At 44.3% G+C, this 12,137-nt stretch overlaps 1 protein-coding gene across 2 annotated transcripts in view; it reads right to left on the bottom strand.

Moving 5' to 3' along the window:
• The window catches only part of Entpd1 (ectonucleoside triphosphate diphosphohydrolase 1), a 127,501-nt gene that overhangs the window by 78,767 nt on the left and 36,597 nt on the right, over positions 1 to 12,137 (bottom strand). Inside the window, exon 1 of one of the 2 annotated variants that reach the window (NM_022587.2) lies at positions 604 to 680. The exons of the other annotated variant lie outside the window; for it this stretch is intronic. Coding sequence (NP_072109.2) covers positions 604 to 619 — 16 coding nt within the window. The 5' untranslated portion in view covers positions 620 to 680. Of the gene's footprint in view, positions 1 to 603; positions 681 to 12,137 lie in introns of those variants that run through there. 2 annotated transcript variants of the gene reach the window in all.

Here is a 12,137-nt window from a genome sequence, read left to right as displayed (position 1 = left end):
CAGTCCGATCTGACCTGCTCTTTTTAAAGAAACTCTTCCTTTCTTCCCTCCACCCCTTTCTCCCTCTCGGGGACAAGCACACTCCCCCACACAGCTCAAGGAGCTTACGGCATTTTTACAACACGCACTCTGGGGTCCTGTTGTGACAGCCTCTTGCCACATTAACTTGCCTGTCCAACTCCCCGCAGAGAAGGAGCAGAGTCTTTGCTAATGTCCCAGCAGGAAAGAACGCAGGAAATTCGAACAAAACAAATCTACACGCAGAACCCAACATCTGCAAGCCAGGGACCCAAACCGACACTAGATGACTCCGGACTGTAGATGAAGCAGCTGCTTCTTTAGGTACAAGAGGATTGAAAAACAGTTACTTGTCGCTTTAAAAAAACACATCTGCATACCAATTAATTATGAATATTCATCGACTCCAGCCTACCCTAGAGCACTGCAACCCTGAGCTCTGTCTGCTTCCCACAGCTTCTCCGCCTTGCTCGGGAGAGTGGGCGTTCATTCAGGCGCTTTGCCTTTGCGTCTTTCAAGTACTTGCTTTGGGTCTGGGCTTTTTTCCCCCCTGAAGGGTTCGGATCAAATCAGTTCTGGTCTTACCCTTTATATCTTCCATAAGGGGCAGCTTTTTGTTTTCTTCCTCTTCCCTCGTTTGTCTTGGGTGTTTTTGTTTTTGCTGCCTCTGCTTGCTGTGGTGGCTTTCTGTGAGAGAGGTACTCACGGTTCAGAGATATAACAGACCCTAGGGCTTGTGGGAGGGGCTAAATTGGCCAGCCCGGTTTCGGAAGTAACCTCAAACCCGATGTCTTTTTCATTGACTAGAAATACTGATTGGGAGAGGAGCCGGGCAGTTCATTTCCCTAGTTACTCGAAAGCTCACTAGGGTTTGTAATTTCTTCTGCCTGGGCTTGAAGTAGTGTTCAGAACTCACTCTCTCCTTCCCCTTCTTTCCTCTTTTCCTCCTTTATAGATCTCTCACCCTCTCTGTTACAAAATCTATTTTTCTCCCTTGAAAAAGACATTTCTACTACTACCAAAATAAATGAATAAATAAAATAAATAAAGAGGGAAAGCTCCTCGTGCTACAGTTACAACCTTGGTGGCCTTGATACCCAGCACCTGATCCCCTCCCAGCCCCTGATGAGCAATCCTCTCTCAGTCTCTGGAGAAGAATGCAGGCAATGGGGACAGCTCCAGGCAAAGCCACACCGTTGTCTGGAAAGCCTTATGGGACCCCAGGGTAAAGTGCTTACTGGGAACCTCGTCAGCTATGAAATGACAGACGTCATCCTCTTTTCTCCAGCGTTGACTTCCTGCCTCCAAAGCCCTAGGCACAGGCTTTGCAAGGTGACCCAAATGCAGGTGAACTATGAACTTGTTTTGAAATGAAGAGGTTTGAAAAGAGGGCGGGCCCTCAGCGAGGAAGGTGTAAGTCCTCAAATCCCGAAGCCACTTGGACAGTTTCCCCTTCCTTATAAGGCTGCTGTAACTTAGCTTTGAGGTTTGAAGGAGACCAGAGGCATCCCATCAAGCCAAGATGACAGCAGGAAAACTAAGCCACTGCTCCTACTCACATGCCACAGAGCATGGAGCCGACCTCTCGTTTGCCACCATACTTCCGACACCAGATTCTCCTTACAGCGCTGGTACTCGGTAAACTGTGAATGGCTGGATTTGTGAATGAACAGCAACGATGCCCAGCCCTCTGATTTCTAGTTCTTGGGGGTTTTGTTGTTGTTGTTTTTTTTTTAATCTGTATTTCCTTTATAGCAGAGAATTCGTGTCTGGAGCTAATTATACTGCTAGACATAGTTCTGCCCAAAATCATTTACTTTGGGACCACTGAAGACAGCATTGAAGGAAATGCATTGTCTGCTACACTGTCAGTGTATTTGTAAAGGCACAGGGCTGACGTTTCAGTTTAGATGTCTGTTGCCTCGCACAATGCAGTGGCTGCCACACGGCACATGCTCAGTGGATTCTGGGTACTTTGACAAATACAGAACTGTATAGCAAGATTTTCTATATCTTACTAAATGGCGCATAACTATAGGATTTTGCATTTAGAAGAATAATTACACTAAATGAAAACCTAATAAATGCCTTCCCTAGGGCCAGTTTAAACTGTATTTCTAATAATGAATATTGATTGGATATTGTCTTATGATAATATATTTCATAGTGAAATTTTTGCAAATATCAGCAATCTTTGTGGCTTTATGACTACACGTGTACTCTATAAACAATACGAAGTTCAGGCCTGGAGAGATGGCTCAGTTGATAAAAGCCTGGGTTCAATCTTCAGAATCCTTGGTGGATGCCAGGAGAGGACAGACTCCCACAAACTGTCCTGTGACCTCAATACACGTCCCCCAAATACACATACCCTCCTCCCACCCTCCCAACCATAATTCGTTTCTCAGAACTGAAGTTTACCTGAATTGAACACATTACTGTAGGAGCAGCCTTTCATACCAAACTAACTCACCCTACACAAATCTCCTGACAACAGTTAATGCTTTCAGTGGTGGCGCACTCCGAGATGCAGTTCAATCCCATTGCTCAGTCTACACAGCTCCTGGGTATCAGGAAAACATTAAGGTTGAGCATGTGTCCAATCACATGAGAGTAGTTTACATAAGAGATGGCCTGAAGGGAACATGTGCCTGTTTAAAGGCCTGAAAACGGCTTTAAAATTCCATTTTATTTCTGAACAAAAAAGAAAAAAAAATCCATCATTGTAATTTTATTGCTTCCTTTCTCCAATAGAAAGTAAGAAAGGTACTCAAGAAAGTTGCTAGAGCTAAATATAACTGTCCTTCTTTTACCGGTGAAATGTATTTTTAATGTAAGTTCTTAGAAAAAAAGTTTCATTTTTCCTACACCTTCAGTCTCCTACATTATGTCAGTTCCTCCCTTAGCATCTGAAGTAGCTGAGTTTCTATGGGGAAAGATAAATGCTGGCACTTAATGAGCACAGAGGGCTCAGTGCTGCAAGATGAGAACGGGCTGGAGATTAGTTGCTCACAATGCAAATGTACGCAACAGGGCCTGACCATAGCCAAAGACGGTCAACACTATCAATTTTATGCTGTATGCATTTCTTCCACAGTTTTGGTTGTGTTCTGGTTTTGTTTTGATTTTGATTTCAAAAACAAATATGCCACCAGCCTCTGCCTCTTCTCTCTTTCACACATCACGACTTTGCCTTCCCTGACTCTGCCACTCCCTCTTAATTCACACATTCCTGTGAACCAATGCTCCTGGGAAGAGGCTGTGTCTCCAAGGACTGCTTGACCTGTAAAGACTGAAGCTGGAATGTAATCGGTCCAGAGGCTGATTACCTTAGCTAATTGCCTTAGCATGAGCTAGCTTTTGGCTCCATGAATAGCCCTCCCTTGCCCACTTGTGTGTCAGAACTACCTGGGATCAATAGATTAAAAACCTTTTGAAACCTATCGATTTAGCAGACACTAGCTATGTCATCAAATAGCATCTTGGGCCTATAGAAAGGCTTCCTTCTGTTATACCCACCTCTCTGATGTAATCACCAATGTATTTTAAACTTGCCTGGACTTATGACTCTTTTTGTTCTGTAAAACCACAAAACTTCATAAAAATGTGAGCCCTCCCAACTGCCCATATCTTACTGGTGACCAAATATTGCTGCTCTATTCTTGCCATTCTCGAATCTGCCTCCTCTCCTTTTCCCTAGCCTCTGCCATTATGCTTTGTCCTCATCTTTGCCTGAACAACTGCAACTTGGTGTCCCTTTCAGGTCAGGAACAAAGGAAATCAGAAGTCTCTTCACGTAAGGAAATACATGTCCAGTCACCTGGCTTCAGAAGGATGTGTGTTCTCGCTGAGCCTCCTTGAAATAATGAGCCCAAGAACCCAGACTTGAGTGAGGGTCTCCCCACTCCGGGGGTCTTTCACTCACACTGTCAAATGCACACGGTGTCGCACTGTGTTCACCCTGTCAAATGCACACGGTATCACACTGCTTTATAATCTCGTTTATATTTCATCCCACAAACTTTAGAGTCATATTTCAACCTTCTTTCTTCTCACTGCATGTCTAACCCTTCAGCCAGTGCTGTGGCTTCTTCCTTCAAGACATATCCAGAACCTGATCTCTCCTCGTTACCTCCACGGCCTCTGTACTCATACAGACCGTACCAGTTGTGAGGTGAATTGTGACAGTCTCTTCACCAGTCTCCAGCTTTCTGCTCATCAGTCAGTCAAGCCTCGACACAGCATGCATAGTACCAGGATAAAACAAAGGATTCTATCAGTCCCCTGCTGGAAATCCTATGATGACTCCACCTCACAACAAGAACAAAACCCCTGCCAAGCCCTGCATGATGTTTTACTGTATTCTTCTTGCTCCTTCTGGTCTACCCTCAGGGATGTGCTCTGCTCTTCCTCCTGTCTCTAATGCCATCTTTACAAATATTCATGAGTTTCTCCCTACATGCCTGCATGTTCTCAATGAAATACTGCCTTCTATTTGTTGATGGGAGGTTGGAGGGTGGGGGGACTGCAACTCTCGTCCCAGAGGGAATAAGAGATAGTTTATTTTTGAGCCATTTTAGTGACCATGATTCAGGAACACAGATTTAGGTTGCCCCAAATTCCATCCTCCAACATAAAAGTAATACCATGAAGTGTCATAGTTCTACCAAACAGAGAAAGTCATAAGTCAAGACAAGTTTAAAATACATCGGTAGGTACATCAGAGTGGTGGATACAGCAAGATGGGAGAGGCTTTTCTATGGGCTCAAGATGCTATCTGATGGCATTCTTAGCTTTTAGGTTGGTAGAAGCTAGTGTCTGCTAACTTAATGATCTATTTGTCACAGGTTGTTAGTTCTGACCCACAGTGGGTAAGGACTGGCTATTGAGGGAGCCAAAGCTAGCTCAGGATAAGGTAACTAGCCTATGGATCCGTAACGTTCCAACATCTCTACTTCTCTGCAGTTTAAAGTCCGTCTTTGTGGACACAGCCTCTTTATGGAATCCTCCTTTATAGACCCTCCCACCAAGGCTGTGATCTTCACTATGATTCCCCACTAAAATAAACCAGACTCCTTGGAAAAATAGCTGAGCCCAAGCCTAAGGCAGAAAGTGCATGAGAAGTGAGTCTGAAAGCAGGGCTGGTATCCAAAACTGCTAGGGCCACACCAGAATGACTTGGGGCCAATCCCAAGTAGATACCATTAGTCAAAATAGGAAAAGTTGAAGCAACAATTGAAATAATAACCACAACGGGTTGGAACTCTTCAGATATGCAATATGGCCAGTGTTTATAATGGGAGGAATATCAACACTTCAGCGTCTTTGTTGCATAAACTGTACCAGACGACCAAATGGCTCATGAGAAAAATCCTCTTTCAAGGCTTACAGACAAGAAAGGAATGCCACTGGCAGCATGTGTTTGTCACTGCTTTGCTGACAACTAATAAAACCATGTGTTTAAGTAATAATCATTGATGGCTGTTTACATCACAAAAGGAGGCAGACATTCAGTATGTACCTTCTGACGGAAGGGTAGAACGCCCTATCTAAAGTTGCTTCGTAAAAGAAGGGGGCAGTAAGGGGAAGGGGGGAGAAGAGGATGAGTTTCGAGAGCTAACTACCATTTCGAAGGAAATACATGGCGCAGAACAACGGAATACACTAAGACATTATAGAGAGCTAGGTGTGATGGCGCACCCCTGTAACCCCAGCATTCAGGAAGCTGAGGCCGGAAAATCTGAAGTTCAAATCCAGCCTAGAGTATACAGAATGACTCTGTCTTTTAAGAAAAATCAGGAAAATCGAATATTTGAGCACTGATTGACTATATTTTGTAATATAATATTTTTCATTCTTTTTTATATTTTTATATTATGTTTTTTCATTCTTAAGCATGATATTATGGCTACAGTTTTGAAATCTATCTTTTGGAGATACATGGTGAATGCAAACAGGTAAGTTGACTATTAAAACAGAACAAAGTACTATTCTTTCTGTAATTTAAACGTTTGAAACTTTCTGCAATAAAAGGTTTTAAACAGGATTCTAGACGGTGAGTGGGCACTGGTTTGATAATATGCAGTGGCTGCAGGGTGGAACTGAGGCAGAGTTTAATAACGCAGCTCAGAGTTTACTGAGTCTTCTCCGTCTGCTACAGTAGCTTGGGGTCAAGAGGTGGTAATGTTCAACTATGGCAAGGGTCAGGTTTTTAAAAAATGTAGTCTGGAGAGATGATTGGCACAAAACAACCTGAGCTGGGTGTGGTGACTAAGGCCTTTAATCTCAGCACTCAAGAGACAGAGGCAGGGAGATCTCTGTGAGTTCAAGGCCAGCCTGGTCTTCATAGAACTCCAGAATAGCCAGGACTACATAGAGAGGCCATGCCTCACAAAGACAACAACAGAACAGGCCAAGCATGTCACTGCACAATGGTCAGATGAAGAGATCGTTTGTAAGAAAGATTAAAGTGATTGAGCAATAAGCTAACCATAGCTGAGAAACACCAGGTAAGCAAGAGCAGCAGATTCACCGTGCAGTTTGCCTGTAGCGCAAAACTGGCTGGCAACATCACATCTCCTTCCCTTTTGATGTGGAACCTAACAGTAGGTACAGAAGTCAGGAAGGTACACACCATCCAACGTGCAGCATGGCTTGGCAGTATACACTGCTCTCCACATACCCAATTGCCATGGGTCAGGAGTCACTCTCATCGGACTGATTGTTGATGCAGTTTCTGCATCCCGTAGGCAGGGGGAAGGGAGGAGAGACAGCTGGTTGAATTGAGTGGACAATGGGCATTCTGGTCTCCATATTGTTTCTAAGGCTCCATTAAAACAGTAGTCCTTTGATAAAACTCATGAAAAGAGGTACTTGGGTTTTATGTATCATAAAATAAATGCCCAGGGTAACTATGGTACAAATGGCTGGCTATGCCAGTTCCAAGAAAGCCTGTATTTATCCATTCAGCCTTTGTTATGTGTTAATATACTGAAACACTCTGCAATATCCCAGTGTCCAAAACGTTGTGTGCTTTGGTATTTTTTTAAACAGCACAGACTAATGAAGGGTTTGCTTTAAAACCTACTTCTGAGGATCACAGAGTATGGGGTGGGAGGCGGTAAATGAAGAATGTGGGACCCTAGAAGATGACCTGACATACAGCTCACACACGGAAAACCGAGCTCCTTGGTCTTTACCTGTGCTCTAAATCTGTGTGGAACAAAAAGGTTTGTTTTTCTTATGTCTCTTGCCCCACTTACATGTTTTGTGTATATTTTCAGAAGTAACACAAGGGTTTCTGAGGTGACTAGGAACAGAATCTTCATTTTATACGATACAGGGTCTCTCCACTCTCCTTGTCCAAATTTCTAGGGATCCTAAAGATTCCATTAGCAGCTCTAGAGCTGGGGCCCCATTACAAAGGGGAGCAAAATGAAGAAGATGGGCTGGCAGTCCTTCTGTTCTCATGATAGTAAGCTCACGCCACGGTAATCAGGGAGGAATCCTGAAACTCAGAGCTAGGAAACGCCATTGGACACCGCAGAAGAGCCAGTTACTTCCTCCAAAAGGGAACTGTGTGACCCAAGGGTGGCCTCACAGAAGACCAGCCTGGAGCTCATAGCATAATTGCTGTGCTGTCGTTAGGGTCAACTGTGTTCAGTTCCAAAGAAAGCACTCAGTGCAACTCAACCGAGACCAAGCTCCAGAACTTCTGAAAATATTTAAAGTTTAAAACTTTTAGCTATTAAATTCCTATCAAGACAGCAAACACATAGGTGGTGGCCTGAGACTCTTAAAAGAAAATGGAAGACGATTTCAAATAGGTGGGTGAGTCTGAATTTGTGTGCATGGGTCTGCTCGTTTTGTTAGTACTGGGAATTGAGCTTGGGGAACGACAGAAGATTTTTAGTGCTTCAAAACTATTCCGTATGATGCTGTAATGGTATCTGCAAGGGATCCCAAAATAAAATGTAGACTGTGGGAAAGGTGTTGGCTTGTGTGTGAAGAATGGGAACAACCGCAATGCATGGTGGGAAAGAGGAGGCCCTGGCTTAAGTCAGCCTGGGGCTAAGTGGCAGCTGTAAGGCGAGCGAGTAGCACAAGGAAGCGCACAGAAGCACATTTTTCCACCACCGCTCGCTCTACTAGAATCAGACAAGGAAGTGGATGCTGGGCACAGGAAGCGGGTCTCTCTCTCACTGTTGATGCTGCAGCTTTTGAGTGTTTTAAACAAGGAGAACCCACTCAAGGGATACACAAGGGAGCAGACTGGAACCAGAGTCGATGTAAGTTCATGTTCAGCTGAATAGAAATACATGTGGACGAAGGCGGCAGCGTTTGCATTGCTCACAAATGCTAGGCGGAGAACACATACATATTTCTCTCCATCTTCAGCAAAGATGCCTGATTAGCAACAAGCCACAGACCCTCCCCTCCAAAGCCATTCTCCAACACAAAGGACCAAAAGTGTTCTGAGAGACAGCTGAGTCTAGGACTGGGACAATGTACAGGGTGAGTCGAAAGTATCTTAGAGTGCCACAGTGGGCTTTTACTTTAAATTTTGCTTCTTTTTATTATATGTGTGTGGATGTTTTGCCTGCGTGGGATTATGCAGAGGCCAGAAAAGGGTTACAGCCTATGTGAGCCACTATGTGGGTGCAGGGAATCGAACCTGGGAGCAAAGAGTGCAGTACAGAAGGGAAGTAAGAAGGAATGTCAGCTGCGATGGTAACGAGCCCTGTTGACAGTACACACAATCACTATGATGTCCCCAAAATGGAACTTTATCTCTGTGGTCTTCCTCCTTAACTCCAGGCTACTGACTCGAGCTAACTATGAGTAAGACTTAGAATAGAACAGCTATCCCAACTGAGGGCCGCTCCAAACACAGCCTGACCAGTATTATTTCAGCCTGTCAAAAATAAAGTCTGAGAACTCTTAGCAGCTATGGAGAACATGGAAATAAAAATATTTGGGAATTAAAAATAATATGTGACATCTAGGAAAAACAAAAGCTAAAGGACTATGAATAAAAATGTTGTGTTGGATTCTTCTTATCTCTGTGACCAAAGAGCTCAGAGAAACAATCTAAGGAGAAGAGGTTTAGGGATCCTGAGTTTTCAGTCCAAGGACCACCATTGATTCTGAACATTACCAAAGTGGAGGTGTGACACACAGCGTGGGTGGGAGGGGAGAGATAGAAGGGACCTGGGGCCAAGAGTATCCTTCAGCCAATGAGTCTGCGAAGGGTGTTCCACATTCAAATCACCACAGACTCAGACTCTAGTCAATAATGTTATCAGGGCCAGTGAGATAGCTCTGCTCGAGAAAGTGTTTCCTGTCAAGCCTAACGATCTGACTTTGAGCCCTGAGATCCACCTACATGGTGGAAGGGGAAAACTGACTCCTACAAGTTGTCATCTGACCTCCATACATACACAAAGATGCTCCACCCCACCCCCCACACACAAATTACAAACCAGTATTAGGTGAGCATAGTAACACAAGGATTTAATTCCCGAACTCAAAAAGCAGAGGCAAGTGGATCTCTGAGCTCAAGGCCAGTCTGGTCTATAGAGCTAGTTCCAGGACAGCCAGGACAGCCAGGACGTTCAGGGCTAAACAGAGAAACCCTTTCTCAAACAAACAAATATCAATATTACTTCATTAATTGACAGATATGCTATCCCAATGTGAGATGTTAATACTAAGAGAAACATAGCATGCAGTTCACGAGAACTTCCTGTACTATGTTGACTTTTCAGTAAATTGAAAATTATCCTAAAATTAAAAGTTTATTTTCAAGTGCATTAAATTCAACATTGTATAAAAGTTCAAACGCAGCCTTTATGCTGAAGCCCCTCGCTGAAGCACATTTCTGTTGAAGTAACTGCTAAGTGAGCACGGTTTTGCAAAAGCGTCTGCTACACATGATTTCTTGTTCAAACAGAACCCATTGTGTCCACATTCAGCAAAGCAAAGCAAACTTGGGATGTGAGCCACAGCCGGCAAGCAGCCCGCTACCCTCAGTGTGATAGTACTCTTCAAATCTTTCCATTCCATGACATACAATATTCCCTTTGGTCGGGGGAAGGAAAGATCTCTAGATTCTTCACTGGCTCAAAAAGTTTCCAAATGAGTGTCTCTGGGGAGACGTCAGAAACTTGCACTGGGGGAGAACAGGAAGGAGATTGCTGGTCTAAGCCTTGAAGAAAAAAAAAAAAGAAAGAAAGAAAGGAAGGAAAAGGCTTGGGCTTCCCCAGACAGACTGAGCTACATGGGAACATTGCCAGAAAACTTAACCTTCTGAGAGGCAGGAAAGCTGGATCCTTAGTTTTACCACATTCACCAGCCCTGGAGGCCATTCAGGATCTCAGAGGGCACAAGTCTCTGTCTTCTCACAGTCCCTGGTCCAAGGAGGCAGCGGAAAGTTCTGAAGCACACAAGGCCCCGAGTGTCATGTGGTGAGATGGGGGTCACACACCCAGCTCCCAAAGACAATAGCATCAGGTTGTGTCACAGCAGGAAGCTCCCTTGTTACTGCTAAGGCCTCCACCTTCACAGAGATCAGCCAGAGTTGACACGGAGACAATGCCAAAAGGAGGCCCCCTGCTTCCCTCAATACGAGGGCAGCAGAATGGGAGACAATTGGGGGACAGAAAGACATGATACAATTTTTGGGCTTTTGGGGCTCTTTACAGACTTGTGGATCCTCCACTTAGCCTGTGGGGTTACTCCGGCTCATCCTTCAAGGTCTCCCAGCATCCCCTCTCCATCCAGTTCTAAGCTTATAATTAGCTTCTCAGGAGCTTTTCACAGGTAATATTTTCATACATAAAACTCAGTGCATTTTAGGGGTTGGGGATTTAGCTCAGTGGTAGAGCGCTTGCCTAGGAAGCGCAAGGCCCTGGGTTCGGTCCCCAGCTCCGAAAAAAAGAAAAAAAAAAAAAACTCAGTGCATTTTAAAGTTCTAGGACCTGAACACGAATTATTCTTCTGTCTTCATTAAAGACTTCCCGCATCCCATAGCCCCCGTCTACTGTTTTGTATATGTTCTTAATGTTAAGTTGGTGCTGATGGAGGTGACATGGAAATAAACGGAAAAGGATTCCTGTAAAGGGAGGTCCTAAGGTTAAAATCCTGTTCCCCAGTTGGTTCTTGATTTGTCAATAAAGAAGGGAGGGCAGTTAATTGCTGGGTTCAGGGTACAGGTGGGACTTCAGATCCGAGAAGGAGAAGAAGACGCAAAGAAAGGAGAGAAGCATTTCTGCCATGCTTTGGAGGAAGGAGGACACAGCAATCATGTAAGGCCTTGGGGGGGGGGGGCCTAGGGCCTGGGACACTGCTGATGTTGGACAGGGGCTAATTGGAACCAGCCACTAAGTTTAAGGTAAAGGAGAGTCGGAGATAATAAATTGGTAAGAGTATGCATTTCCAGGCAAGACATATTTGTACCCAGCAATTGTGCCTAGTGGGCAAGTTGTAAGTAACAGAACTGTCTGTGTGTCTTTTGTCTGCAAATTCAGGAGTTTTGGGTGGGAGTTGGTGTCGAGATTCCCTGAGTGGAGGTGGGTAGAGTGGAGGCTAATCCAGGAGCTAAGCTGAGTGGAACAAAAGGGAGCCAGGAGGGGCTGATAACACAGCAAAGGCTGTAGTGTTTTTAAAATACATGGTACAGATCCCCTCTGCAGAAGCAGATTGTCATTTAGTCAGAACAATGAAGTGCAGCAACCTCTTCACAAAAGTGGAGACTGTACGCCATGATGCAGGGGGCCAGGGTCAGTTATAGGGCAGAAAGAGAACTTGGGGCACGGAGGATTCCATCTGCGGGTCTGTTCCCCTGAAGTCTCAATGTTACCATGCTGATCTCTTTTGTTTATCAGGAGTCCCCGGATGAACTGCAGGTGCTATCAGTCAAGTCAGCTCTCCCATCCAGAGTTTCTCAGTCCACCTACAAGGTCGTTAGCCCTTCTCTTAATATCTGACTTTCCTTGGCTATAGTGATCTCTCTGAAATTTGTAATAGGCACAATTTATATATTATAATAGCATTTATATTTAAATAAGTACTTAAATACTTATTTACTTGATATATAAATCAGAGTTTACTCTTCTGGC

Source organism: Rattus norvegicus, chromosome 1 (assembly GCF_036323735.1).
Source record: "Rattus norvegicus strain BN/NHsdMcwi chromosome 1, GRCr8, whole genome shotgun sequence".
NCBI lineage: Eukaryota > Metazoa > Chordata > Mammalia > Rodentia > Muridae > Rattus > Rattus norvegicus.
This window is presented reverse-complemented; position numbering and strand designations above follow the sequence as displayed.